We start from the raw sequence: 25,200 nt of genomic DNA, 5'->3' as shown, positions 1-25,200 counted from the left end.
GCTTCTTTATCAGTTATAATGAACATAATTATCTATAGGAATCCGCTGTGTTATTATTAATAATGTGAATTAATCCAAAACATCAATTTCATTATTTATAAGTAAATTGTTATTCATAGTAAAATTATATTGTCGAATAAACAAATATTGAATATTCTTCGAATTTTGAATAGTAGTAAACATTTGTTTCCCATAACACTATGTTGACTAAGGTCGTTTTTCTCATTTATTTCCCGTGAATAACATTTATTCAGATTGTGAATCCATTTATAAAAAATATACAAAAAATTCTCTATGGCAATCTTTACAAAATAACTTATTTTTCATGACAGCATATCTGCGATAAAAACTAATATCGAAAGATATTCATAATTTTCAAAAGGTAATTCTGTAAAGATTGCCATACAGAAAGTTCTGTATATTTTTTATAAATGAATTCACAATCTGAGTAAATATTATTCATGGGAAATAAATGAAAAAACAACCTTAATCAATACAGTAATTCAAGAAAGAAATGTGGAAATCAGATTATTTCCAATATCTTGATATTTTAAGGAAGAATTTATATCAACTGTTCTTGTAATTGTTTAATTTCGATGAATATTTGAAAAGTTTTATTTTTTCTCCATGACACAAGACTGGAATGAAAAGTAATATCAAAGGATTTTTATAATTACAGAGAATAAATTTGTAAAGGACACTACAAAATTTTCAGTGTAGTTTTTATATTCAGTATCATAATCAAATCGTAATTAGATGTAGAATTCATTATTATGTATAATTTACGATATGATGAAAAAAAATTTTTATTATTATATTTTTTTATTCCTAATTTTTTTTACCCATTACGAAAAAGTTTGAGTTCTGGAAATAGGGGTTAATAGAAAAACATCATTGTGATTAATTTTATATTCTTTATAACTCAAACAAAAATCTTGAAACATAACAAAATTCAGGTACAACAAATCAAACTAAATATCAAAAATAATAATTCATACACAATCACATTTCCTGTTTCACGGAGGAAATGAATTTATTTCCTTCAGCATTAGCATGAATATGAGTTAAAAAAGGTGAGTACAACGATTTTGTATTAATAATATAATTCTTTGGTAGAACTTTCTCAACAAGATATGCTTCGTAATGTTTAATGAAACCATAACACTCGATCATCTTATAGACTAAATAAAATTTTTGGTCATCTGTTACGAAAACTTCTTCAATAATTCCAAATACTGGTTCGCCGAAATCGACTCGATCAACTTGAGCAATCAATCCTTTTTTGAACATTATGCCATTCAATTTAAGCCAGCTAATGAAAAGGCAAGATGCTTCAAACCCAGCACTTTTCAAAAAAGAAACTTGTGTTTCGGAAGGAACTGTTCTTGTTTCACTAAATTGTATACTGTCGCAAATTCCATTACCAAGGAGAAAACGGTAGGCCAATTTGAGTTGGTGTTTCACCCCTAAACTGAGTGGTAGATTAATACGAGAAGATGTAACATTACTGTACGACTTGCTTACTCTATGAAAAGCTTCGAAACGAATGGAAGAAACCCTGGAAAGTGGTCCTATATTACGTATAGTTCGTGAATAATGAAGAAGAAAATGTAATTTTGGGGTAAGATGTTCAAACCCATTAAAGCCCATAATTCCCCCGTGAAGATTTTCAACTGAAACTTTGTCTGATGAGTTATTTAGACTCAAAAAGTGATATTGTGTTATAAAAATAATGATCGAACATGCAGGAGAGTTACTATGAAGCGGCAACTTAAGTTGCCACTGGGATAATTCATGAAGAAATTTTCCAAAGTACAATAAAACTAGCATATCAATCGTATACATCTATTGTGATTCAACCGTATAATATTTCCTATGAAATTACATAAAATATTATTATTTTACATCATGAAAAATTTTGAAACACTCATCAGGATGAACAGGAACTTCACACTTCTTGCATACAAAAATTGTACGCCTGCCACATACTTTACAACGGCGATACTTGGATTCACCTTTTTCGATGAAATGATCTGTTCGATCTTTTCTTATTTCTTCGAGAGCTGGTGTGAACTCTAGAGATGATCGAACTCCTGCTACCATTGGAGGACTGCCGTAAGACTTCAGAATGAAAATAGCACACTGACGTCTGAAATCCAATAGAGGAATATCATGCCCAAGGCGACGATACAGTAACCAACCTTGTGTGCTGCATACATCCACAGTCCAAGAGAAATAAGGCCACCACCATTTTTTCGACCTGATTCTGTTTCGGTAGGAAGCCAAAAATTGATCAGAAAGATCTACTCCACCCATGTTACTATTGTAACGAGCAATAGGACCTGGTACTTTGACAGAAATGACCTTCTTTTCAATTCTGGAGTATCGGTTTGACTTTGACATAGGATGTACATTATCACAATTAGTAAGTACAGTAACAACATTGTTGTCATTCCAACGGACTGCTAAAATATCTCCTGAAGAACTGGTGGATGTTTCACCTCTGGGTTTATTTTTCCACGTTTTTTTATCTGGAAGTTTCATTGAAACACTACAGCGATTCTCACGCAGAGTACCAGTTCCACCAAGTCCTCTAGAACTAAGCTCTTCCAACAACCCAACCGATGTAAAAAGATTGTCAAAGTAGAGTCGAATACCCTTTGACAATTTCATGTGGTCTACAAGTCCAATTACTACGTCACCTCCTTGACCGAGTCCAGTTTCTGGAAGACGAGTTGAACTTCCACAATAGGGTTCAACATGATGGATGTATCCAGATGGATCCGCGGCAACCCATAACTTGAACCCAAATCTGATAGGTTTTCCGCGAATAAACTGTTTGCACCCATGCCTTCCGTAATAAGGAATCATACTCTCGTCGATACTAATAGTGGGCCCAGGACTGATTTGTTTGAAAGAGTTGTTGAGGTGATCAAAAATAGGTCGGACCTTGTACATTTTATCACTTCCATCATTGTTTTCATTGTTGGCAAGGTGAATAAAACTTATCAGTTCATCGAATCGGTTTCGACGGATGGCATCGGAAACTAAGTGCGAATGAACATCTGGATCTTGTTTCCAGTAGAGTCTTCTATATGGAAGAGGGTGGTAACCTGACATCAACATAATTCCGACAAATGTAATCATTTCTTCAGCAGTGGCATTCAGGTTGTGAACGAGTTTCTGCATAGCATAACGATTAGTTTCGGTTACGATATGACTCAATAAATCTTCCGAGAAGTAAGCCCTAAAAGCCTCAATAGGGCTTTTTACCGTTTCTTTCAGAAGATCTTCTGCTACCGGTCGGTATTCGCATTCAAGTTCAGGAATACTTGAAGATAACCCATTCATTTTCGGCTTCCAAGTACGTTCTGTGGGACGCTTACGTTTGGTGCTTCTTACTCTTGTCTGCGAAGAAGTCGTCGGTCTAGGTTCTTCTGAATGGTTCTCATCTTGGACGACTGGATTGCCGTGATCATCATCGATTTCTGGATTCTGCATTTCCACCTGAGAGCGTAATATACGGGCAGGAAGGTGGTCAAAATCTCCAACTACCTCTTCATCCGATAAATCAGAGTCCTTATCTGTATCTGCACCAGGAAGTTCATCAGGTGGACATATGGCTATATTGGTGGCTGATATGTCCTCATCGTTCTCGATAAGGTCAATTAATTCATGAAGAAGTAATCCAGTGCCTGATCTTCCACGAGTATACCTGTCGAAATCATTCAGTAAGAAATGTAAATATTGCAGAAACCGTTGTCACGTGTTCCCGTTGGCCACTTTAGTTGCCATCAAACTTTGCCCGTATGGCAAAAGCAAAATATTGCATGAAAATATTACTGTGAAGAAGAAATATACTGCTGAATTCATATTGAATAAAACTGGTACAAAAATACAAATGTGCATGCATTATTGAAATAGAATACTTACAATCTCTCATCGACGGCCATTATGGTGAATGAAAAAGTTCAAGAGCTCTGAATAAATCGTTATACACTAACTCACTGTTTGACAATATCTGACTGACGTTTGTGCTATTCGAGACAGGACATATCACATGACCGGAATTTACCAATGGAACTTCAATATCTATGCGCGTGCGCATAGAATGTAGTCGAATGCGCCGTGGCAACTTAAGTTGCCACGGGGCTGTAATGGGTTAAACAAAGAAATATACAAGGAATGATGCTCATGAATTAAATTATCCAAATATATCAATTCGCTTTCATTAATCGATGGTTTTATCACTATCTGCACTATATTGAAAAGTAACAGATAAAAATGCCATACCTCATCTGATTCATCCACTAAGTCACCAACAATAAAACTGAAATAGGTAAGGAATGCATGCATTTCTGCTGATGACATAATAATTATTTGCTTTTCAATTTGTGTTGTTGGAATTAATGGAATTTTATTACCTACATCTACAGATGAATGATTAAAGTATTTGATTCTTCTATTAAGGGTTTCCAGAGTGAAAATTTTCTCTTTTATGAAAAATTTCAAAATTCTACCGAAATCGTAACGACAAATGCCTTCGTACAAGTCATGCATTATATCAAAGTGCAAATTTTTAGTGACATGGTAATAAGATAATTCATTCCACATACAAGAACTTTTTATTCCATGACTGTTCTCTTCAATATGTATGTTATAATTATCTTCATTTCTCAAACTATTCTTATTTTCTCTAGTCATAAATTTTGTTTCATTTTTATGAGAAAAACATGCACGACAAAAATTGTTCGATGAAAAACTCTCATGAAAGCCTAGAATTGAATTAACTCCCAAGTTATCGCCTAAAAAAACTGGTACAACAAAGAAAATTTGTTTGTTATTTACATTTATGCCAACAGTTTCCAAGAATTTCAATTCATCTAAGAAGACTTTGAAAACAGCCTCATTGCCAAAAGTAACACGATCTGACGAGTAAAATATTCCCCACAAAAATATACTTTCTAATCTTGGTGCAAATTCTGGCCCCATACAAGCAAACGACACATAAACTCCCCCTAATTTGTGAACTCCTGCTTGGGTTCCTAAAACATTTCCAGTCTCAAAATCATCATAATATAAATATAAAGGAAGTATCGTTTTATTCCCCATTTTATTTTTTATAAATTTCCATAAGCTACAATTAAACATGCTGCTCATATATCAGAAACCTCTTCTTCATTTTTGATATAATCCAACATGTATTGAAGAACACCAGGGGTTTCTAAATATTTTTTAAGAATTTTTCTGAGAGATATAATTACGCCTTTACATTGTTTTGTGAGTACTTGTGATGTACTAGCAATAGATGAGGTTCTACTTTCAGGGAGGTAGCCAATGAAATACTCTTCTGGTTTGAAATATAAATTATGTTTTGCCAAAAGTTGAAACCGTTTATACTCTGATTTACAAGATTTGAAAATATCCGTTGATAGCGCTGAGATAATTTCATTATAGGATGAATGACCTTGCAGATTTGGTAAATCTTCAATTTTTAAAAGGATATTTGAGAATATGTTATTGATCAGCTCAGAAGTAGTGCCTATAATGTCATGAACAACAGATCTATTGATGGCAGGATGAGAATATAGTTTATTCACAAAAGTTAACATTTGCAATTCAAATGTATCTTGCAAAATAGTTTCTACAATATTAGGAGAATTTTCGGACAGTTCTGGACATTCATCATATAAAACCTCATTGTCATAATGGAAAGAATTATTAGAAGAGGATTTAGATTCAGAATTTTTATTTTTGGCCACATTTTTCTCTGAGTGAAATTTTTGTGTATGTTTTTTCAAAGATGATAAAGTATTGAACTTCCTTGGACAATCCTGTTGGCCACATGAAAAGTTACTCAAAAATCTATGAATTGTTGAAATGTGAATGAGATAAGAATTATTATCAGCAAGCTTCTTGCCACATTCTTTACATAATACCATTATTGAAAACAAAAGTTGATCGAGTGAGCTAAAATTAAAAGATTGACGCAACCAGTATTTGAAGAACTTTGAATTTCTATGAACATTTGTTGACAAGATCCAAAATATTGGGTATCTTATCATAAGGAGTGTTTAGGTTGTACATACCTATTTGAATAAACATCCATATGTTCTCGCTTTCATAAGGGTATCTTAAGTTGAAAATATGTATAATCTGAAAACATATATCAATTGCTTTCAGTACCCCATCGCAACGATAAATGATATCATTGTAGACAACATAAACATTTTCAATTTCTGAAATGGATGGCCCTTGTATAATCACAAAAGGAAGTAGAGGAAGGTTGTACTTGGATAGAAATTTCCTCTTGCTATTAATTGTGTCCTCGATTTCAGCAGGAATCTGATAAAAAATAATAAAGTTACTGATATTGAAGATATTGATGTTCAATGTGAATAACCTACCTTAATATGTACTATAACACCCTTCACGCTGTCCGTTATTGTAGGGTGCCATATGTTGCCCTTCTTTCCATATGATTTTTGTGGTAAAAGGGAAGCCAATAAGGTAAGCATGTAGTAATGACGACTTTCTGAAAATGGAATATCTCTATTAGAATATATATAGGATACTTATCTTCCAATATTGAATATCTACCAAAATCAATCTTAATTATGTAAAGGAATAGGAGTAATGAAAGTTTAGACTAGGAGTAGGTATCGGATGAAGTTAATGGTAATAATTATGGGACTTTCTTTCAATACTTCAGACGATTATTAGGTAACAGTAATTTGAGTTTTGGGATCTTACCAACATTAATTTTTTCCGATTGAATGAGATCTACAATCAGTAAATCACCATGATTCAAGTTTTTCTTCTTCAACTCCAAAAGCTTGTGGAAGATAGGCTCGAATTTTTTAAAAATTAATTGATACTGTGGTTGGAATGTCCTTTTGAAATCAATGTCAATTAAAGTGTATCCTAGGGGATTTTTGATAATGGGAAATTTCTGTAAAATCTCCTGAAACTCTATATCCTGCCTGATGAGTTGTTTCCTATATTCAAAGGTCTGAGACCATTTATTTATCACTTCTCCCCAGGGTTCCCTGTTATGTATCAGCCAAACCAAATCTTCTTCGAAGTCATCTACAAAAAACTCAGAAGTAATACTAAAATATAATCAAACTATGAAATTGCATACCATCTTCAAGATTTCTTTCATTAGGTTCAGGTGTATTAATCTCTTCTTTATCTGTATATTTAGCAGAAATGATTCCTGATTTTCTTAGGAATGTCAGCCTATTCCTATATTTGTCAACAAGTTTGCCCCTCGCCACCCCACTTTTGTTATCTTTGGAATTTCTTTTTTTTATTGGAGAGGTGAAATATACTTGGTGTAATTCACCAGGAAATAGTTCGACAATATGTTTCGATAGTCTTCTAAAGTCCTCATTCGTTAGTCTCCTTGAAAGAAAGAAAGTTATTAGTTAAATTAAAAACTGTTTAGTTATATTCATTATTACCTGAAAGGTTGGATGTTTATCAAATGTTGAACGATTAACTCCACCAAATAAGATTGACAAGTTGTTGATAATTGTCCGTTCGTTCTATAGAGTTCGATAATAGCCCTACCCATGAGTGAATTCTGCAACAATTGCTCCAAGTGGAATGTATTATCTCCAATTATAATACTGGACAACACAGGTGTAGGTGTAATGTTGAACACAATCGGTGTAGATGTGAAATCCAAATCAATCGAGGAAGTACTGCGTAACGACTGTACTTCAGATGGGGTTGCATGGATATCCGGAACGTCTATTATGATTTTCTTCGTAGAAATTTGGTCTGTTACCTCATCATAACAAGTCCTGTAGATATATTTTAAACATAAATCAATCAAAATATAGGGTAATATAGATTAACTAAATACATGCACATTTAAATAAATATTGGATATATCATGCAGTAGTCTCCAAGTCAACGAAATAAGTGTAAGAATGCTAAGGTTATGGTGATAAAAAAGCAGATGTAGGTATGTAATGAACGACTCACTTTTGAGAAAGGGATAGTTTCCTTTTTATCTTCAATCGATCTCCCAATCGAGGCACTGTCTCTTCGAACGATTTATCCTGTACAAGTTGTGTTATTAGGTCAATTGAATCTATTCCATTTTCTACAACAAAGTATAATCTTTGACAAAATAGGAGAATAATTATTAACATACGTATAAAGGGTGTTTCGTTTTAGAATTAAAAAAATCACAAAGTTTTTCTATTTCGTTATTTCGCTCTGTTCCGTACTATTCTTTCGATGTATGTTCATAATGAATACAATAAGATAGATTTGTGATACAATTTCACGATTTACATTACCAGAAATGCTCAAAAATAAGAATTTCCTCATTGTTTATCTATTCCGCCATAACTCCTTCTGGAGAAGTGTATGTCAGTGTTTCCATTTCGTATTAATTACAGATATCATAGATATAAGAGGTAATAGTATATTCAGTTATCATGAAATAATCTTAAATTGATACTAACCGGTAACACTGCAAAATCCACCGTCAGATTTCTTAAATCCAATTTGATATGGCGGATTTCCTGCAAGGAATTCTCATTTTTTGACCATTTCTGGCAATGTAAATGGTAAATTCGTATTGCACATCTATATTTTTGTATTTATTACGAATATACATCAAAGGAATAGACCAGAAGAAAACGAAATAACGAAATAAAGTAGGGTTACTCTGGAAATTTTTGCGATTTTTTTCTAAAAACTAGAACAGAACACAATTTTTCGTAATCCATGATCAAAATTTGGCCAGAAACAATTAATTTCACGAAAATTAATCGTGTATATTGTGTTCTTGTACACATTTAGCAGAATTAATTTTATATGCATAACACTTACCCTCCAGAGATTCTTTAAGATGCATCAATCCTCCTTCCTCCAAAAAGTTTTCCATATTCGGTATACTTATGCCTTGATATCTTCAGATTCACAGTCACAACTAATACATATAAATATTATGATTGCGTGATATAGATATTCTGATCTTAGTCTATAATAAATAATAGTAATACTACTTCGAACTACGAAAAGAAAGTATGTGTACTGAACTCTTCTCCTGTGGAGTACGCAGTACGCACTGCGGACCCTTCAGACCTGCGCAAATACGGTCATGCAGGGCGCCGCGATTCGTCCTATTGGTCGATAGCGAAAGACAAGATTCGACAAGTATAAAGAATGAGTGGAGTAGACAAATAAATATGTTAACTATTAACGAATGTATATTTCACTGAAATATATACTTTGAATTAAATATTTCTAATAATCATTTATTTGCATGGAATGAATAATATTTGGTCTAAATAAATTTGGCCTGAATAAATTTGTTATTAACTAAAAATAACTCATATTTGTTGATTTCTTTGATGGAAATCAGATATACTTGTTATTGGCTTACTGAGATTACTATAAATAAATATCGGTCAAATAATCATTTATTAAATATAAGCCATATCATTTTTCTCAGTGTAACCACAGACTATACCAGTTGTCAAACGAAAGTTCCCACACAGAAGAAAAATAATAACAAGAAATACAAATATTTCAAAATATTTCCCCACGGCAATGTTATTCGATCTCAGTAATGCAGAAATAGGTATTACATAATAAATACAAATTTATATCAGGTGTGTGAATAAGTCTTTCCCGTTTTTTTTCAAATTTTGAGCCTTTATTGTGAAAAAATGGTTACAAATGAATTATTGAAAGTATTGGCCATCGCTAGCTACAACTTTTCCCCATCTTTCTGGCAACATACGAATCCTGTTGCGAAAAAATTCGACCGGTTTGGCCTCTATCCAGTCATCCACCCATTTTTTGTCTTCCTCGTAGGAATGGAAGTGCTGGTCAGCCAGGCCATGCGTCATCGATCTGAAGAGATAGTAATCAGACGGAGCAATGTCTGGACTATACGGCGGGTGGGGTAGGACTTCCCATTTGAGCGTTTCTAAGTATGTTTTCACCGGCTGTGCAACATGTGGGCGAGCATTGTCATGTTTCAAAATAACTTTGTCGTGCCTGTCGGAGTATTGTGGATATTAATTCGGAATATTCTAAGCTGAATTAATAATTAACCTCCAGAGATCGCATTACCAATCTAAATATCAAGTGGTGTTAACTGTTACAATCTGAGAGCTTTTCTAGTAAAGGTCTTATCTTAAATAATTTGTCGTATTCAACTGTATTAGGTCTCGGTTGAACAGAATAATTATCGTTCTAATGAAAGTTCTTGAGAAGCCATATGAAAAGGTCCCTTGGCATACAGGAACTCATGAACGAATCTCTGAGTTCACTTCTTGAAGACCAATAGTCTCGGATAGTCGGAAGTTTTTTTTATACCCTTAAGAAAATTTATGCCAAGAAAAACTTTTTATCTCATCCGTATTAGTTGGAGTGAATGAATTGTTTTTGCCTCCACTATTTTGTAAAGAGAATGAGTTTGTCTGGAAGACGATTTGATCTACCAGAGGAAAAATTTGAAGGAATATGTCGGTTGGATTTTCTTTATCAGTTGAAATATCTTACTCTACAACACAGGCATTTAGTTCTCTGAACAGAGATTTCTGTACAATCAAGAATGACTCTCACATCAGTAAATTGCTCAAAGTGTTGCGGCAAATTATTACCAATTTCCTCAATGGGTGGTAGATAGATCGCAGGTTTCAATAATGCCGCTAACACAGTTAGCATGTCATAAAAAATTTCTTTTATACTTTGGGAACTGATGTTCCAAAGAGTAAAGACAATACAACATAGCTCGTGTCATTCTTTAGTTTTGTAAAAGTTAATATTATTTTTTCACTAATACTGAGGGATGAAACAAAATATTCTCTTTTTATTCTTAATACTAAAATTTCAATAGTTTTCAACATTTCGAAAGAATTCAACCCTGTCAAGCTGTTAAGCTTTTGATTCGTTGTAATATTTCCCTTATTGATAACACAGGCCAACACACATTTTGGTGCCTGCGATTTTTTAACTGTTCCTGAGTAATTTTTGGATGCAGAATGTAAAAAAGTTCTCAGATTTTGTCCATCACATCTAGTTTTTGAGATTTTTTAAAAAATTGTGTATATAATTTACGTTATATCTGTTATAATATACAGGGTGTAACTGAATAAGTGTAAAACATTTAAGGAGGTGATTCCTCATCGAAAAAAAGATAGGATCTTTCATATAAAGAAACTTCATTGGAGCATCCCTTGTTAAGATACAGCCCCTTAAAGGGGGTACATAAAATTTGTATAACAATTTTTTTCACAAGCACTGAAAAAGTTACAATATTGAAATTAACCTGACGTTTTGTACTACCAAAAAGACACTTAGCCAGTAATTTATTTGGTTTACCCCATGGTTGTAAGGGGTGAAAAACGCAACCCCTAAAATTTATTTCCAATGTAACTTTTTGTCTTATTATTTGTTTACCATTTAAAAATTTATTTCCGATAGCCTGTTTCATTCTAAACAAAAAATGTCTCGCATAGAAATATATAACATATATATTGTTATATATTTCTATGGGTGCTCGTGTCAAATTTTCTTTTTACAGATTTCTTCTGTGGGAATTGTAGCCATTACAGAAATCTGCAAATATTTTGAAAGATATGCACGCGCCAAAATTCAAAATTATTTTGACATATATGCACGCGCCAAAATTCAAAATTGGTTCACGCTGAAACCCTCCCACCTCCCTAAGTTAATGAAAAACAAATTCAACATAATCAACAAATGTTTAATGGATAAAAAATAATATAGATAAAGTTCAGAACACAACATAATACCTACCTAATTAGGTATATAAATTTTTTGATTTTATCAAATTTAAACGTTTGATGAATAAAAAATAATAAAGTAAAATTAAAAATTACCTATTCATTTCATAGGTATAACAGAACAGAAGTTCAAAACACAACATAATACCTTATTAGCAATATAAATTTTTTGATTTCATCAAATCTAAATGTTTTTCATTGACACACATTTTTGCAGCATTTGTTCCAGTCTCTTGAAAATGGCTACGCAATACACAAAGAGAATTCAATGTATTTTCTTGAAGTCTATTCCGCTTTTTTGTTTTCACATCATTCATTATTGAAAATACCCTTTCAGCTCCTGCATTTGAGTGTGGCAGCGAAAGTACAAGTAATGCTAAAGTAGCAATATTGATAAATATACTTTTGTCACTAAAATCTTTGGTTTCTCTTATTCTATGCCAAAATTTGGAAATCGGCAACTCCAATAATTCCATTTTCTCTTCATCACTGAAGTGAAATTGAATATTTCGCCACTCTGTTTCTATTTCATTTTTTTTATCTAAAATCGCCTGAAATTTTGAAATAACCGCCGAAATTTGTTGGCATTCCTCAGGCCTTTCTAATGACAAAGCAATCTTTGGTGTTATAAACAATAATTCATTAAAAAAGATATCTTGCATCGGTAAACGATTCTGCATTTCTCTACAACAAACTGAATAAAATTCTAAACATTTCAATCTAATTTTTTTTTGTACATCTACTTCTAAATTTAAAATGAAATTTTCACAGTCAGACCCTAAATAAACTTTCCATATATCTACAAAATTAATTGGGAGATTGCAGTTAACATCAATTTTGATTTCACTTGGTTTTATAAAGTTATTACAAAATTTGAAGTAAATACGTCTGCTTTCTGCTCCTAATTGATGGATAAGGACTGTTTTGGCCTGAAACAGCGCATTAAAAGAGTTCAGAAAATTAAGAACATATTTCAAAAATAAAAGGTAGGCCTTGGTCTCGCTACAATTCAAAGCATCTAATATGAATTTCGTTTGTTTAAGATGGTCCTCAGTAGAGGCCAGTAGAAAAAAGTGCTGCAAAGTAGACCACATTTCTAAAACCCTTTCAATACACTGATGCAGGCACAGCCACCTTGTTGAAGACAGTTTTAAAATTTTTTTTTTAGAATTATTCAGATACTCCTGTAATTCGGCTAGCTGAGCAGATCGTTTACCACTAGCGGATACATATGAGCTTAAGGCCCGTAATAAATCCTCAGGAGCTGCAGGTAAAACATTGCATGCAGTACTTGCTATTATAGCTGCACTATGGCAAATACATTTCAAAACAACTAATACTTTTGTATCAGCCATCAATCTTGTCATAAAGGAATTGTGCTTACCCAACATTACATTCGCTCCGTCAGAAGCTAACCCAATAATGTTAGTTAAAGGAATATCGCATGCCTTGAAAAATTGTTTAAACTGTCTGTAAATATTTTCTGCTGTGGTATCAGTTGCTTCTAATTTCAACATTTTAAGTAATTTAGTCATTAAATTACCTGATTCGGGACAAACATATCTCACTAAAATACATAGGTATTTATCCATACTTAAGTCTGTGCTTTCATCTACTAAAATGCTAAACTTAATTACCTTCAAGATTGAAATTAGTTCACTTGTTTCAACTTTGCATAATACATTATTTATCACTTTCGTTGTTTTTGTTCTTGCAAGTGATATTCCTTTAACAACATCAGGTTTGTTGCAGGTGACTTTAATTAAATCTACGAGATCATCGGCTACAGAAACAGCAATATTGTGTTCTGCGAAAAAAGCACTAATACGAATCTCGGCTGTCGCAATTTCGTCCTTTATTGAAGTTGCTGTCTGGGATTCTTGAAACATGCTTTTAACCGATGGTGTCGATTTTCTCGCATTGATTTTAGCTAAATGCTTTTTTGAATTAGCATGCTTAACTACTTCCTGTTTTCCAGCTCTTAGTGAAAGAATACAATTGCACAATTGACATTTGAATTTTCCTTGTTCATTTGGCACTTCACAGAGCCACCCTGTGAACCAAAAAAAAAATTTAAATATAAACTCATTTCAGTTTCATTATTGCTTTACCTTTAAATTCTTCCTCATTTTTCCAATCTGAATGGAACTTCCTTTTGAAAACTTTTTGTTTTTCGTCCACACTTAACTCGTCACGATATTTTCTTTTTTTTGTGGGTGTATCTGTATCGTTTTTCCCATGGGAACTTGTAGAGGCCTGCTGCGATTTGTCCATTGTTATGGAAAATCTAAAAATAAAATACAGAATAATTAATATAAGTCGTAGTCTCGCCAAAATAAAATAATTAATTAATAAATATGCGTACATATTTTGATATAATGATGTTTCTTACCCCTGATAATCTTCTTCACTTGAACTCATTTTTAAATAAATCTGTTAACTAGCATAAATCAAATGATAATGGCGACAAAGCACTATTATTAAGTAGAAGGCAGAAGAATGAAATGTAAAATTACCGACAGTCGGGAGTGTCGGGAGTCGGGACTTTACCAGTTTACAGTTTCTATAAAAAGATGTAGCACACTGCAATATTTTGCTGTTGCTAGCGCCATCTCGATGTCGAATTGCCAATAATTTCGAGTCGTAGCTCGTAGCTGAATCATTTAACCGTGAGATGTCTCTGTCACAAATGGATGATGAAAAGAAAACTTTTCTCTGAGGGATGAAAGATGAAATGAATAAAATAATTTCAAATACATGTGAATTTCAAAAATTCTGCATATTTTAGTGGTTTTCGTGAAATATTCTTCTTTTCTTCATTAGCCCTTTTTGAAGGCTGAAATTCTGCATATTGCAGAAAATTCTGCATTTCTGGCAACACTGATGACACGTACGCCGCTACGGAACAATACCCCCTCCCGATCTCTACCCCCACTACAACTCACGCGGTGGCCTACTCAAACCGGGGAGGTTTTTTTGCCGGACCCTGTATTATTAGCAGTAAATTTATATTTGTCCATTAGATCTCCTAATAGTTTGTAGAACAGTTGGACTTCTTTTTTATTGAAAGCCGTTATTCTGTTGACACTTGTAGCTTCAGGTTTTCGTACAGAGATCCCATTTCTTTTCAAAAAGCCATCTAGCCAGTCTTGTCCAGCCATTTTAGCGTTCCTGTCAAAATTGTGTTTAATTTTAAGCTCTTCTGCATACTGGTAGGCGGCTTTCCTTATTTGAATCGCTGTGACTCCATAAAAAATAGAAGATGAGTATTTTATCTGGTCTGAAAAAACTTTTTCCGAGTCGTCCTAGACGTGGATCCGATGAATTGTTCATCTTCAAAAGTTTTTGGAGGCTTCAAAAAGGTATATTCAAGGTTTTAGCAGCACTTCTCATAGAGTGGCCTTGACTTATGAGAACCTCAGCTTTTGACAGTGTTTCAGATGACCACTGAGCCTTACTCGTCGACCCTTGACGTATTTTTGGCATTTCTGGAATAGAGATTAATGAGAATAAATTTTTTGAAATACTTTACATTGATTGCGGGCAATGGGAGTCAACTCCCATTGCCCGCACTGCAGTGACTCTCATAACCCGATCGTACTAAATTTGAAACAAATTTGAATAAAACTTTTATGTGCCATTGAAATACCGGAAATATTTTTTGAATCGACAATTGAAGCTTACAGATACACAATAACCTACTTTAAATATGTGAATTTCATGTATTGGTGTACTTACCGCTTATTTCGTGAACACGTAAAATTACATCAAATGCGCGCGAAACATCGGAGCGTCCTTCCAGCGCAAATGGAACTTACTTTATTTAAATACAGGCATAGAGAAAGGAGGAAAAGAGTGACGACTCAGGGGTAAAATAAATAAGCGTGATTGTGGCGACCTTATGGGCAGGGATTGGAACTAACGATGTTGATTCTGCGCACTTGGCGCCTTATTATTTCATAATTCGAAATAACTCACAATTTGAATGAAAACCTGCACCGAAAATTGTGAAAAAACTGTAATATCAATTTCAATTTGTTCAATATTTCAGTGAGGTTATGCATCCAAGTTAATATTTTACCTCAGTAATAATACTCAACTAAAATTGAAATATTTTTTATTGCAGATAATATACAAATTGATATTTATGAACAGAAATTAATGAAATATTAGATATATCGTATTGTATCACTTAACTATTGAAGAAGGAAACATTTCATTTGAAGATTAACAATAAAATAACAATTTCTGTGATTACTGACAACAATCCAGGAAATCGAAGGGTTGATTTAGAATTGGAATCTTGAATTCTTTGGCAGAACTCCCACATAAGCTGTTCGAAACCTGGAACAAAGTGAAAAATTAACGGTGATCCTGGAAAGATTTTTGTAAAAAGTGAGGTGATAACAAAAGAACAATATGAAGTGAAAGTAAAGCTCTGTTTGTTTCACTTTTTTTTTATTTTTCTTTTCGCCCTGAGGAATGAAGAAGCTCTAACAGCCTTTCCTAGCAGCTGGGCTTGTGACGTAACGCTGCTAGGACTTGTGTGGGGCTCTCACCCACTAAACTCCCACCTCATATCGTAGGTGTTTTGGCAAAAGTCAAATTTTTTTTGGAAAACATATCCGAAGAATACTAAAGTTTCTATGGATGGCACATTTTCAGAAGCAGAACCTGTTTAGTCAGTAGCATATCATTTTGATAATACTAAAATTATTATGCAACTGACTTAATGAATTTTGTTTTTAAAAATATGTACTCATAGGAATTTTAGTATTTTTAAGAAATGTATTCTAAAAAACAGACACGATGACCATGACACCATGTTAACATACAAAATAAACTACATTTCACAAATAAAATTGATAAATAAATATAGGGAGGAGTGGTTTGGGTTTCAAGCCTTGATACCCAAACCAATCCTCCTTACTTTATTCGGCAAATAATTATCTAACTAAATAAATATATATATACAGTAGACTCGCGATACTGTGAACACAAAATGTATCAAGGGTGTTCGAGTTATCGGAAGTGTTCATCTTAAGGGGGGTAGGGCAATGTGCAAATTTTGTGACGTATTTTATAATAATTCATTTATTTTAACACTTGAAATATTGTGTAATTTTGGTTTGAATTTGTTTACTCTTCAAATTTTCCAGTACAGCTTTTTCTTGCAGGCGTTTCAAAGTTATTATGTCTTGTATTTCCATAAAATTTTCTTCAGCCCAATAAATAACAGTGGAAATTGATTTCACTGCTTCGAAATGTGGAACTTTGGGCCTTACAATATCGACATCGTTATCTTCATCGTCGCTGTTTTCTGGAATATTTTCATCATTCATATCTAGCTCATCGCAATTCCACCGTTCAATTTCTTTTTCATTATTATCATGCTAAAATATAGAAAATTTGAAGGAAATGAAAATGTATGCTGATTTTACTTACCGGTTGAAGTTCCATTAAGAGTGATATTGTATCTTTCACAACAACTTTTTCTCTATTGAGCATTTCTTGTAACATACTCAAAGGTATATTATCCTCATCAGTGAAATCTTCAGTGCGATCAAACAAATTTTTCCAACACTTTGAAATCATCTCTGCATCCAATTTGATCCATGCAACTTGTAAATGAGCCACACAATCTTTTAAAGTAAGTCGTTTCAGAGCATCGGTTATGTTTTCCTTTTGACTCACAATTTGACTCAATAAGCTCCTTCTGTAATGTAGTTTTGTTAAACGTAGGATATTCTGATCCATGGGTTGGATCAAAGGAGTCACGTTGGGCGGCATATAAACAGTGAAAATTATTCCATCTGAACTTCGTAATTCCTCAGCCGGCGGATGACAAGGAGCATTATCCAAAATGAGAATTGCTTTTTGAGGCAGTTTTTGACCTCGCAGAAAGGATCTGACCTGAAATTTGAGTTTGATATCATTATGTTATACGAAACGTAAAAAAATTACATGTCACTCACCTCTGGAATAAAATGATGAAAAAACCATGTCTTCAAGATGTCTATCGTCATCCAAGCATTTTTTGAGTGCTTGTAGATGAACGGATTTTTAAAATTTTTAAAACATCTTGGCTTCGCTGCTTTACCTATTAATAAAGGCGTCAACTTATGCGAACCATTAGCATTCACGCACCCCAATAAAGTAATACGTTGCTTAGCCATCTTCAATCCAGGAGCTGCTTTTTCAGAAAGGGCAACAAATGTTTTGTCAGGGAGAAGTTTCCAAAAAAGGCCTGTTTCATCTGCATTGTATATTTGATGGTTACTTAGGTGATGTTCTTGAATTAAATTCTTCAGCTTCTGCTTGAAAGGATCGACTAATTCTGGTTGCGATGATAGCTTTTCGCCAGTAATTTTTAAAAATCTAACGCCATGTCGAATTTTAAATCGCTGTAGCCAACCATCACTGGCATTGAAATTATTGGTTTCTTTAAATTCTTCATGTAATTTTGATGCCATGTGTTTAATCATATCTCCTGTGACAGGAACATTATGTTTCCTCTGATTTAGGAACCATTTGTATAATTTTCTTTCCATTTTTGGATTTTCCGGTCTTCTCAACGTTCGCTTCTTGCTAGGTTTCAAGGTTTTATTGACAGAGTCCTTTATTTTTTCAGCCTTCTTCTTTATGGAACAAATCGTTGATTTTGCTACGCCATATTTCACAGACAAAGCAGTTACACTTAGACCTTTTTTGTGTTCGTCTAATATATTCGCTTTCTCAAATAGAGTTAAACACTTCGGAGGCATCGTTACACTCTGATATTCCGTAAACGCAAAGTACGATATTCACTGTTTCAATAAATCTGAGATACTAAATGTATTATGACTATGCAAACAAGTCTGAACGTGTTCGTAAGCGAAAAAATTAGATTATCTGTCTCTGTTCATGTTACCGAATTTCTGCGATGTTCACGTTACAGAGTAGTCAATGGATCAGAATTTCTGTTCACGTTATAGAGCCATTCACGGTATCGCAAGTTCACGTTATTGCGAGTCTACTGTATATAAAAAAAAACAAAAATTCTGACAGTAACTAAAAATCTCATTTCTATCACAGGTATAATTTGTAAATAAACATACATTATGTATATCAACAAACAATAAAAACGAATTCTGGTGGAACAACTAAAAGAGTAAATATTGATAAGAACAATAAGAAGTTTTATTCTATCAGATAAAATCTATATATGAAGAAATTTCTTTGGAACTGACCTTTGTGTTACATATTTTCTTCTTAAATTTTTCTTAGTATCATTAAAATATTTATGAAATATTAAGTCCAAAATTACTTTATTCAACATATTCTGAACACTCTGATAATGTTCAGAACATTTGAAAAAGTTGAATGATATATTTTCTCTCACGAAACAAAGAATTTCCTCATATATATTCAAAAAGTGACCATGACTTCCTAAAATTTCTATTATCACATCATGCATATGAGCAACGTAAAAACACAATCCCTCAGATACATAATGCAAGCACCTCTTGTGATCTCCGTATTCCTTAAACATTGTGAATGTATGAAACTCTAATACTTGAGTACTTAAAAGACATTCTTTGCATTGATGACACAATAGACCAAAAAATTTTTTTACAAAATATCCACAAACATAAACCAGAGCTTGGTCATCAATTTCGCTCATATTATTGGGAGGCTTTTTATCTTTAAATTTTGAAAAATCAATTGAACTTACGAAGTGGTTTTTATTATTATTATTATTATCATTAGATTTGAATTCCAAAAAGTTTTTTAAATCTTCAAGAATGTCTATGCCATCATTTCGTTATCATGTAAAAAATGGTTGTACCGTTGAAATAAATAAATAAATAAATAAATCATCTTCACAATTTTTTCCTTGGCTCCTAGATGTAACAAGGCGATTCAAAATGCAGGTCTGTATGGAATGTACAGATTTAATTGCTTTATCCCATTCTAAAATTTTAGTTGGAGGAGGCCGAAAAAAGTGCTTGTTCGTGGTTGAACCCCTATAATAAATATTCGCACAATTTGGGATGCAACATGAATAACTAGATGATGACATGCTGATCAATTATGGTCAAGAGGTGCTTAATATTTATATTCTTACCTACTTACCGTTACTTATACTTACGAAAAAAAATAAAAGATAATTAAACTTGAACCTGCTAAAAGCTATGCCTAATGTCTACGTCAGGACTGCACTGAAACAAAAAACAAACTGACTAAAGAGAGGTTGGAATTTACGCTAGTCCTCATTTTCAGTAGAAAAGGATGAAATATGTTTTTGTGTGAAATAGCGATACAAGGGAAAAAGTTGATCTATTGCATTTGAATATTCGCATTACTCTAATTTTCTTTTCCGCATTCAAAACTGCATCCAATGATACATTATAATTACAACCATTTAAAAGTCTGTAATTGCCAAAACGCTTTTCAAGTTTTTCGGTGGTGAATTTACCCGGTAAAAAATATTCAATGTCATAATTTGTGAAACTATACCTAATTACATCCAAAAGTGTAGAAGTACTCTGAACGAAAGCCTTGTAAGTATCATTTGTGAGATGACCGTTGGAATCTAAATCATGCCATTTATTTATCCACACAACAAATTTCTCCGAAAACTCAACTCCATAATCATCATCTTCATTCGAAATCGGTTTAGAAAATTCATTTCTCCTAACGATCCCCTTTATGACACTGGTATTATTAACAATATCCCACCAATCAACTGCAGGAAGTCTGCAGTGTCGTTAAACCCAAAATCTTTCAAAGCAGCTATTGTGGTATCGTGAAATAAATTGTCAACTAGTGAAACTTTTTGCCTTTCGAAGCTATTTGGGAATAAAGTTTTGAAATTCAATTTGTATGCTTTCTTAATTATTGAATTTTTTTCAGCTTCGTAAACTTTTCTGACATCACTTAATTTGGCATATTTGATAAGACCTGTTTCAAAGTCAGGATAAACAAATGTTTTATCTAAATTTTTCAAATTGAACCAGTTGTTTCGAAAATTTTTCATAACATGAACAAAATCATAAGACAAGAATATAGTTTTGCCAGTTTTTAAAGGATTGGGAATAAAATTTGAATTGGTCAATTTCTTAAACATTGTTTGGTTTATTCTACAATTATCTGTTATTATGCATAAAATTTCAAACCCACATTTCTGAATTTGGTCAATTACACAAGTTGCGAATGGAATAATTCCACTTCCGCTTATACTGTCAACTGGAACTAATTTTACAATTTCATGAAAATTCCCAAAAGCTGAAGATATCATAAATGCCAAAACAGTTTTTGCCAAACTATCTCTGTTGGCAGCGTAGCCAATCAAATTTTTGGAGCGATAGTCCAATCTTGGTGTTATATAAATTTCGTCTATCAAAAGAACAACAACTTTTTCCCTAGGCGTTAAATTTGAGGATATATTTGATATATAATTATTGTTATGGATATCATTATTTGGGGAAATATTAAGGCCAGAAGATATTCTGTGTAAATATCTTTTATTAGGTAAAATGAAAAAACCTCTCAGAAGTTCATACGTGGAGTGGGAAGTTGTATGAATCAGAAAAGTCATAATAATGGTCGATGAAGAATATCTATTTTTCTTTAGAGTGATCTGTCTTAACTGATCGATTAAAATTTCGAGATTTTTTGAATGCGGTAAATTCTTTTCACACGATACAGTTAATGCTAGGACCAAATATTTTAAACTTTTCTCCATGAGATAATTAAATGATTCAAAAAATATGTCGGTATCACTTCTAAAGTTTTCCTTGAATCTTGCCAACATGTTCTCTAGTTGTGACCGTCTGCTCAATTTCAAATCGAAAGGAAGAATCCACTTCAAATCATTGAAATTCAACTTCTTTTTACCCAGAAAAACTTGAACAACCATATCCTCATTAATTGAAATTTGAGTTTCAAACAGAAGCGAATCCTGATTTTCCTGAACTTTCAACTTATTTCAATTATATGCCTATAATTTTTAATTTAAGTTTTAATTATTATTCCCTAATATTATCTTCCTCTTAGAGTCCTTAGTTGAAGAATTTTCAATTGAAAATAAATTAATTTATCATTGAAATAAGTCATGTTAAATTATGTTTGGGGTGGGGTGGGGTGTTTATGTTGGGGTTATAGAGTGATATTTATTGAGGGTAAAGATTAAAATTACCTTATACTAGAATCTTCAAATAGTGAATGTTGAGGTAATGGATTGACATATTTTCTCATCAGGTTTCGATATAATTAGGATCGAACTTCTTATTTGGACAGATTTTTGACCATCCCGTCTCAAGATAATTGTTTATGGTGCGAGCATGGGTCTTCAAAACAGAAAAATCCTAATGCGTCTGATATCTCTTCTTATATGAATTCGTAGATATACAATTTTTTTGTCTCTGTTATTCATGTTATACATTTATTTAAGTTTCAATGCCGCTTCTACTTTTATACACGGTTTTGTTGAATTGAACCATGTTATATTCAAAGCATCAAATAAGTTATTCATGGTTTCCACAGTATTTTTAGCTGTTGATGAGTCGAGTTCACTAGTCCTTAGGGCTATCATGGCAACATAAATGTAATAAACTGGCCTGTAGTTGGGTGTTAATGTTTAAAAAGGAACTTATTAGAAGAGCGGCTTTCTATAGTTCTGGCCAGTATAGTTGAAATTAACACAATTTCTCTTTTATGAAAGAATCTTTCGTGCGTCCGGCTTATGCACTAGGATAAGTCTTATATTTGATCTTTTTCGAGGAGGTGTTTCACTGAATGAGACCAAGTATTTTTGAATAACAAAGTTTAATGATGGATTGAAATAATTAATGAAAAAAAATACAATCAATAAAATTTGCACATTACTAGCCTATGGCAAACACCTTAAGAGTAAATAAGAAAAAATTATAACCTTCGACAATCTTGGACTATTTTGGTAAATCTTTTATAAGGAGAAAAATCATCAAACAATATATATAAGATTAAATTAAATATCCTTACCCTGGATATCACAATCACTGTTCAAATAAACCTTTCAACAAATGCCCTATTTGTACCTTTCCTGAAACCGTTCCCGCAAACTAACTTGAACTTTATTCAACTTAAGATCGAACTTGAACTCAGGGCCGAATTCCCCTTTTGGTTCTAACTTCCGAACCGAACCCGAACTTCCACTTGAACCCTAACTCCAACTCTAACTCTCTACCCTCGAACTTCTAACTGACTACCGAATTGAAAACTGTTGTTTTTATCGTTGAATAATCGTCACCCTCCTTCTACCAAATTTTTCTAAGCGTCTTTCTTCTTTTTCCTTTCGTCCAATCAGAGTGATTGTCCTTATGTACCTAGATTATTGGTTCCACCCCATGTTATGTACTATTGACATGGGGTTGTACCGTTGGTACCGCCTAAATTGGAAATCATTTTGGACGCGCACCACCGTTGGTGGTCCCTCCGAATAGAACAGATTTTTATGTTCGAAGTTTTTTTTTTTTTTTTTGGCCATTTAAACCTCCCTAGAGTTTTTGCGACTAAATTTTATTGCTTTGACATCCTGTCCAATTCTCTTGAAATTTGACCCTAGTTGTTTTATTGTGGGATATCGACAGTGCCAACCACCCTGGGGTGTTTATCTTAAGCCAGGATGAAGGATTTAATGCCTAATAAATGTGAGGGTGACAACGACTTTGTTTGCGTTCACTCTACTGGGATAGAACCGGGAATTTGTTGAATATCCTTTCAATGAGCCTGTACTAATTGTGAATTATTATTCACATTCATTACATAAACACTGTGACTCAATAACTTCACTTTCATACTTCGAAAAGAAATTGCATTGAGATATTTATCGGTCCATTTTAATAAAGCTTTTCCCGTTCTACTCCTTTGATCAATATCGTATATTTTTTCATATCAGAAAAGCAGTAGACATGGTCCATGTCCATGAAATTACTATGCAAACAATTTTTACGGATAGATTTCAACAGGTGGGAGTGTCTTAAAATAAATATTTTTTTTTCTTTCCCCTAAAAAATATGGTTTCGCTTTTTCCACTCCCCAATTCACAAGTTTGTGATTGAAACACAAGTTTTTGAAATATTTATGTTCATTCCTATTGGAATAATCAGACTTCGTTACAACAGGTCAGGTTTCGCTTGGTTCCTTTTATGGACTCGCATAATCTTTTCACCACTTCGGATGGAGAATTGTTCACAAAGAAGGGACCTTGAGGCTGTTGTCCCAGATATATTTCCAAAGTGCAGGTATAAAATGACTTGCTATCTGCAAGTGCAAAAATTTTTATGCCGTATTTATTCGGTTTACTGGGAATATACTGCCTGAAACCGCACCTTCCCCGAAATGCCTCCAATTTTTCGTCTATTGTGACGTATTTGAGAGGCGTATAAGCATGCTTACAGTTGGAGACAAATGGTTCGAACAATCCTCGAATTGGACATAATTTATCCAACTGTTTTCTCTCTTCTCCTGTATCCACATCATCGAATCTTATATGTTGTAGCAAAAATTTGAATCTGTACATTGACATTGTCAATCGAAAAAGCTCAACTCTTGTACCATTACTGTTCCACAGTTCCTCCATATTTACTCTACTACTTTTCAGCACACCTCCCAAATATAGTAATCCTATAAGAGCCTGAATTTCTGAGCAGTTAGTTTCCTTTGCATTTCTTTCACGACTATAATTTGCTTGCAATTTTCTGATGCGTTTGTTTGTTGCCTCAACAATGAGGTTCATCATAGCATCATTGAAAAAATATTGCCAAATTTCCAGCAAACTTTTTAAATTTTAAGTTATGTGTTTGGCACCTGGCGAATGACTTTGTAGGTTCTCAGAGCGCGTTCTTAAGTTTCTTGGGGGTATATGCTTCTGCCATTTGGTTATTTTGTCTTTACCAAGAAAGTGAGGTCCAACAGTAAGATTTTCACTAACATCTTCATCAGAAAACTCCTGCTCAGTATCACTACCATCGACTACTCAGTGTCAAACGTTTAATTAAAATTAAAATTTCTGCGGTGGTTGATAATAAACAATGAACAAAAATTCTCTAAGTTACCAAGAGCCAGAAGATTTCCCAAAAACTTCACCTAACACTAAACAAATGCCAGAAGGGCTTCCTATAAGTTATAACAACACCTAATCCTGAAAACAGAAGACAAGCCTTATATCAGCCTACACTTTGCTTAGGCTAAACCTCAAATTTCAGTACCGAAACTAAACCTAAACGGAGTTCAACAAACTCTAACTATACCAAATAATAAACCAGACAAAATTACCAAGTTAAACAATAAGATTGACCTCAACCACAGATCCTTAAGGAATACACAAGTACAGTGGTTGTTATGACTGGCTGGTATAAAATAGTTAGTTGAATAAGGTAAAAATAAATTCAAG

The 25,200-nt window shown here is 33.2% G+C and overlaps 5 protein-coding genes across 6 annotated transcripts in view; 1 reads left to right on the top strand and 4 right to left on the bottom strand.

Moving 5' to 3' along the window:
- Positions 1-25,200, top strand: part of LOC123670873 — a 221,384-nt gene that overhangs the window by 32,155 nt on the left and 164,029 nt on the right. The window lies entirely within an intron of this gene.
- On the bottom strand, positions 1,634-4,165 carry LOC123670862 (piggyBac transposable element-derived protein 3-like). The gene is made up of 2 exons (XM_045604438.1): positions 3,934-4,165; positions 1,634-3,715 (listed from the first exon to the last, which is right to left on the bottom strand). Exons 1-2 carry the CDS (start codon positions 3,951-3,953, stop codon positions 1,897-1,899), a joined length of 1,839 nt encoding a protein of 612 aa, XP_045460394.1. The 5' UTR covers positions 3,954-4,165; the 3' UTR covers positions 1,634-1,896.
- LOC123670863 lies at positions 5,203-9,704 on the bottom strand. Its single transcript, XM_045604439.1, has 7 exons — positions 8,854-9,704; positions 7,996-8,116; positions 7,467-7,811; positions 7,145-7,407; positions 6,754-7,089; positions 6,408-6,535; positions 5,203-6,345 (listed from the first exon to the last, which is right to left on the bottom strand). The coding sequence occupies exons 1-7, from the start codon at positions 8,906-8,908 to the stop codon at positions 6,019-6,021; spliced, it is 1,575 nt and encodes a 524-aa protein (XP_045460395.1). The 5' UTR covers positions 8,909-9,704; the 3' UTR covers positions 5,203-6,018.
- LOC123670861 (protein FAM200A-like) lies at positions 11,869-14,660 on the bottom strand. Of its 2 annotated transcripts, XM_045604437.1 has the most exons (3): positions 14,176-14,660; positions 13,895-14,070; positions 11,869-13,836 (listed from the first exon to the last, which is right to left on the bottom strand). In XM_045604437.1, the coding sequence occupies exons 1-3, from the start codon at positions 14,202-14,204 to the stop codon at positions 11,936-11,938; spliced, it is 2,106 nt and encodes a 701-aa protein (XP_045460393.1). In that variant the 5' UTR covers positions 14,205-14,660; the 3' UTR covers positions 11,869-11,935. The 2 variants fall into 2 exon arrangements, with proteins under 2 accessions (XP_045460393.1, XP_045460392.1); XM_045604436.1 differs by having other exon boundaries at positions 13,895-14,660.
- LOC123673680 (jerky protein homolog-like) lies at positions 17,155-18,547 on the bottom strand. The gene is made up of 2 exons (XM_045608285.1): positions 17,759-18,547; positions 17,155-17,696 (listed from the first exon to the last, which is right to left on the bottom strand). Exons 1-2 carry the CDS (start codon positions 18,545-18,547, stop codon positions 17,172-17,174), a joined length of 1,314 nt encoding a protein of 437 aa, XP_045464241.1. The 3' UTR covers positions 17,155-17,171.

This window comes from Harmonia axyridis, chromosome 1 (assembly GCF_914767665.1).
Source record: "Harmonia axyridis chromosome 1, icHarAxyr1.1, whole genome shotgun sequence".
Lineage (NCBI taxonomy): Eukaryota > Metazoa > Arthropoda > Insecta > Coleoptera > Coccinellidae > Harmonia > Harmonia axyridis.
The sequence above is the reverse complement of the archived record's forward strand: the minus strand, read 5'-3'. Positions and strand labels throughout refer to the sequence as shown.

Bases quoted from the DNA above. Each gene is read 5' to 3' on its own strand.
- LOC123670861 (XM_045604436.1), bottom strand. From the start codon at position 14,150: ATGTACGCATATTTATTAATTAATTATTTTATTTTGGCGAGACTACGA. The intron at 13,837-13,894 runs GTAAAGCAATAA...TTTGGTTCACAG, and splicing joins AAATGAGGAAGAATTTAAAG to GGTGGCTCTGTGAAGTGCCA.
- LOC123673680 (XM_045608285.1), bottom strand. From the start codon at position 18,547: ATGCCTCCGAAGTGTTTAACTCTATTTGAGAAAGCGAATATATTAGAC. The intron at 17,697-17,758 runs GTGAGTGACATG...CTCAAATTTCAG, and splicing joins TTCATCATTTTATTCCAGAG to GTCAGATCCTTTCTGCGAGG.
- LOC123670862 (XM_045604438.1), bottom strand. From the start codon at position 3,953: ATGGCCGTCGATGAGAGATT. The intron at 3,716-3,933 runs GTAAGTATTCTA...TGATTTCGACAG, and splicing joins ATGGCCGTCGATGAGAGATT to GTATACTCGTGGAAGATCAG.
- LOC123670863 (XM_045604439.1), bottom strand. From the start codon at position 8,908: ATGGAAAACTTTTTGGAGGAAGGAGGATTGATGCATCTTAAAGAATCT. The intron at 7,090-7,144 runs GTATGCAATTTC...AGTTTTTTGTAG, and splicing joins TGAAAGAAATCTTGAAGATG to ATGACTTCGAAGAAGATTTG. The intron at 6,536-6,753 runs GTAAGATCCCAA...TTCCATTTTCAG, and splicing joins ATCGGAAAAAATTAATGTTG to AAAGTCGTCATTACTACATG.